The sequence below is a fragment of the Medicago truncatula genome, chromosome 1 (genome assembly GCF_003473485.1).
Source record: "Medicago truncatula cultivar Jemalong A17 chromosome 1, MtrunA17r5.0-ANR, whole genome shotgun sequence".
Classification (NCBI taxonomy): Eukaryota; Viridiplantae; Streptophyta; class Magnoliopsida; order Fabales; family Fabaceae; genus Medicago; species Medicago truncatula.
Genome location: NC_053042.1, coordinates 3,639,433 through 3,643,067, shown reverse-complemented (window position 1 = coordinate 3,643,067; position 3,635 = coordinate 3,639,433). Strand labels below are relative to the sequence as shown.

General features: G+C 31.1%; 1 protein-coding gene across 1 annotated transcript; it reads right to left on the bottom strand.

The window, feature by feature from the left end:
* Positions 1 to 396: 396 nt before the first annotated feature.
* On the bottom strand, positions 397 to 1,204 carry LOC25481980 (ethylene-responsive transcription factor ERF018). The gene has a single exon (XM_013610407.3). It carries the CDS (start codon positions 1,192 to 1,194, stop codon positions 397 to 399), a length of 798 nt encoding a protein of 265 aa, XP_013465861.3. The 5' UTR covers positions 1,195 to 1,204.
* Positions 1,205 to 3,635: the final 2,431 nt, after the last annotated feature.

Sequence of the window (3,635 nt, the reverse complement as noted above, 5' to 3'; positions counted from 1 at the left end):
AAAAATTGTGAAATATTAAATACATTCAAATTAATATTAAAATGATAAACATTAAATGAGGGGTAGACAAATTTTTTAAACAATAACTACATTTGAAAAGTTGTGACATTTTCTTATAAATAGGACCAATTTTTATTTTTTAAAATTCTCTTATAAAAGGTCCGAAGAAAGTATATATACCCATGTAGTGTTTATTAAGGATTTATTGGGTAAAATATTTTAAATTGAAAAGAAATTGATGTACTATTTAATACGAAATTTTGTCTTTATCTCATCAAATGAACATCCCTGCATTTGAAAGTTTCAAACTCGACTAGTGAGAGTTTCGGATAAAAAGGATTCGGTTTAGGTAGCTTAATAAACAACCACATATCATATACGCATCACGCATGTGAATCAAAAGTTCCAACTCCAAAGGATTGAATGATTAGAAAAGGCATCTTCACATTCAATTTGGTCCACATTATCCTCTTCAAAAAGTTGAGTTGAGCATTGCATATTTTGTAGCCCATAAAAATCAGAGTCATTAACAACCCCATTCATATCCTCAAATGTCCAATCCATTGTCCTCAAATCACCAATATCATTATCTAGAGGATATGAATAAGCATTTGAATTGGTATCATTTTCTAGCCCATAAAATAATTCAAAGCAATTAGCAACCCCATTCATCTCAACAAACATATCCTTAAATGTCCAATCCATCATCCTCAAGTCTCCATAATCTACTTGTTCCCTCCCATCATTATCACTAAGTGAACATGAATAAGAGTTATTGGAATTGGTGGCATCATTTTGTGATTCTGATGATACTTGATGATCTTGTTCTTGAGTGAGCTCAATTGGTGGTGACTCATTTGCATACTTAGCAGCAACTTCTTGAATTTCTTGTGGTGAAAGAGATTGGTAACCATGAAAAGCTACATTGATGGTAAAAGGTGTATTAGGGAAATTGAAACTTGCATGAGGACCACGTAGACAATATAGGGCTGCATCAAATGCCCTAGCTGCTTTTTCTTGTGTGTCATATGATCCTAACCATATTCTCTCACGACTATTTGGAAGCCTAATTTCAGATACCCATTTTCCCCATTTTCTCTTCCTCACCCCTCTATACATCTTATCATTACTACTATTAGGGTTGTGATCAGTTGTTGTGACATTGATACTACTAGTAGGATTGGAACTAGTCATATTTGTGTTCATGATTGGTATATGGATTGATGAGTGGATTGGACTTAACGGGATCATATATATAAGTTGTGATCATTTTCATGAAATCGACAGCTTCATATTTAAAGGGTTTATGTTATTTATGAAATAGACAAATTATTACAATGCAATGATGCAAGGGAACTGCAGCAGGGACCAAAAAATTGTGTGCGAAAGACCACATTGACAAATTCCTCAAGGTCGGTAGACCAAATTACATTTATTAAGTTTTTTTATATTGATATGTACTCGTGAGCTTAACTCAGTTGGTAGGAACAATGCATAATATATGTAAGGTTTGAGTTTAAATCCCGACCAACACCAGAAAAAGATATTCGAACCCTGATGTTTGGATTCGAACCCCGATGTCATCCGACCTGGTATTTTTATTAGTAGAGATACAGTTTGTGAATTGATTTACCTAAGATTTTCTTCATCTATCATGACACTTAATAATATTTGCTTAACAGTAAATTTTATTAAAAAACTATTGATATCGATCTAAAATAAGACTTCAATATATAGATTTTGACATTTTATTTTTTCAATAGTGCGATCTTAACCCCTTTAATTTCAATTGAGCAATTTTAGCCCATAGGATTTTTTAATTGTACGATTTTGATTTTTTTTTAGAAGCTAAACTGGCTTACAAAGTTGACATCCGAAAAATCGAACATGAGACTATGAAAGGAACACATTTCAATATTCAAGACCAACATCATCAGATTAACCTAAATGAATTTATTCGAGCATTTTTGACACATCTAGTTTACCCTTTCCTTTCAATTAGGGTGTGTTTGTTTCAAGTTTATCAAATTTATTCATAGGAATAACATTCCTTGGAATATAAAGATGGGAATTTTATTCCAAAGAATTTAGGAAAAATATGTTTGGTTAGCTTTATAATATTCCTAGGAACCATAAAAATAGGGATTATAATAGGTAAACTATTTATGAATTTATTCCCATCTCCATGGGAACTTTATTCCCACCCTTTTCCTTGGGAAATTTTTTCTATTCCCAGGAACATTTTATACCCGGGAATAAAATTTAATAAACTTGTAACAAACATAGGCATATACATTCCTATCATTTTATTCCCGGGAATCAACAATTATAACTTGAAACAAACACACCCTTAGTGATCTATAGCCTCGCATATAGATTTTGACAACATTTTGTATGCGTGACATTTTTATTTAACAAAAATTGATTAATTTAAAAATAAAAATGAAAGAATTGGTATATCAATTTTCACTAAATAAAAATGTGAAATTTGATCAAAATTTGTGTTTGGCTACGATATCATGGAGGAAAATATGGGAGTCAACTGTAAGAATTCAAAATTGCAAAATTAAAAAATGAGAGGATTAAAAAATGCATACAAGTCTATATTAATTTCTTTTCCATTTATATTTTTAGGGGATCTTTTCCATTTATGTATATACAGTGAGTTTAACTTAATTGATAACGAATGCAAGGTCTGTACTTCAAACTCATACCACCACAAAAAAAAAAAAAATATACAGACCTTGATAATATCGGAAATTACCTATTCGGGCAATTTGTATTTAAAAGTATGACTTTTCTTTCTTTTTATGGGTCTTTTTGAAATATGGTTGGACGTGATTGAGATGGATGTGAATGACCGTCACTAATGGTATCGACAATAATTGGCTAACACCACCGTCAATTCTGTAATCGCTTTCTCTCTTCAAATAGACAAATACTAGCATCATTTTTGGTCATTTTCAACAAATACTTTTATTAATAGAAAATGTTAATTTTTTCTTTTTAAAGAAACAAATGTTAGTTGGCCGTTATATTAAGTTTTCACATTTGTTAGGATTTGAATCCCAATTTCAATTTTTTTATCTTTTAATTCAAATTAATTGAACCACTCGATCTTTGATATTTTAAAACTAATTTTAACTAAAATTTTTGTGGTTGTAACACATCACGATTATACTCATTGTCGAGAAATTAATGCTCCCGCGTAGGAGCGGAGCCGCACACAAGGTTGTGTGGGCTTCTGGCTGCACAAAATCCTCATTATTGCTTCTTACCTTGCATTTTATAGGAAGCAATTTATCCCGTGTTAATTTTTGTCTACTCTAAACCAACAAGGTCAGAATATTTTTTCTACTCTAAATACGCAGTCAAAATATTTTGTGTATCATTAGTTTATATTTGTGGTTGAGGTTTTGGTGAGGAGGTGAAGCCTCTGAGTACTTATAGTCATACCCTTGTTTACTAGTTTTTTTCTTTAAAAAAAAAAGTAAATAAGAGTTTGAGATTTTTTAAAAATTCCTCCAGAACCCTTCTTTTATATGTTCCTCAAATTCGTGATTTTAACGAAAAATAAATTGAAACGACTCATTTAACGCGTTTCAAATCTCAACCCTAACTCCATTTCATCCTCT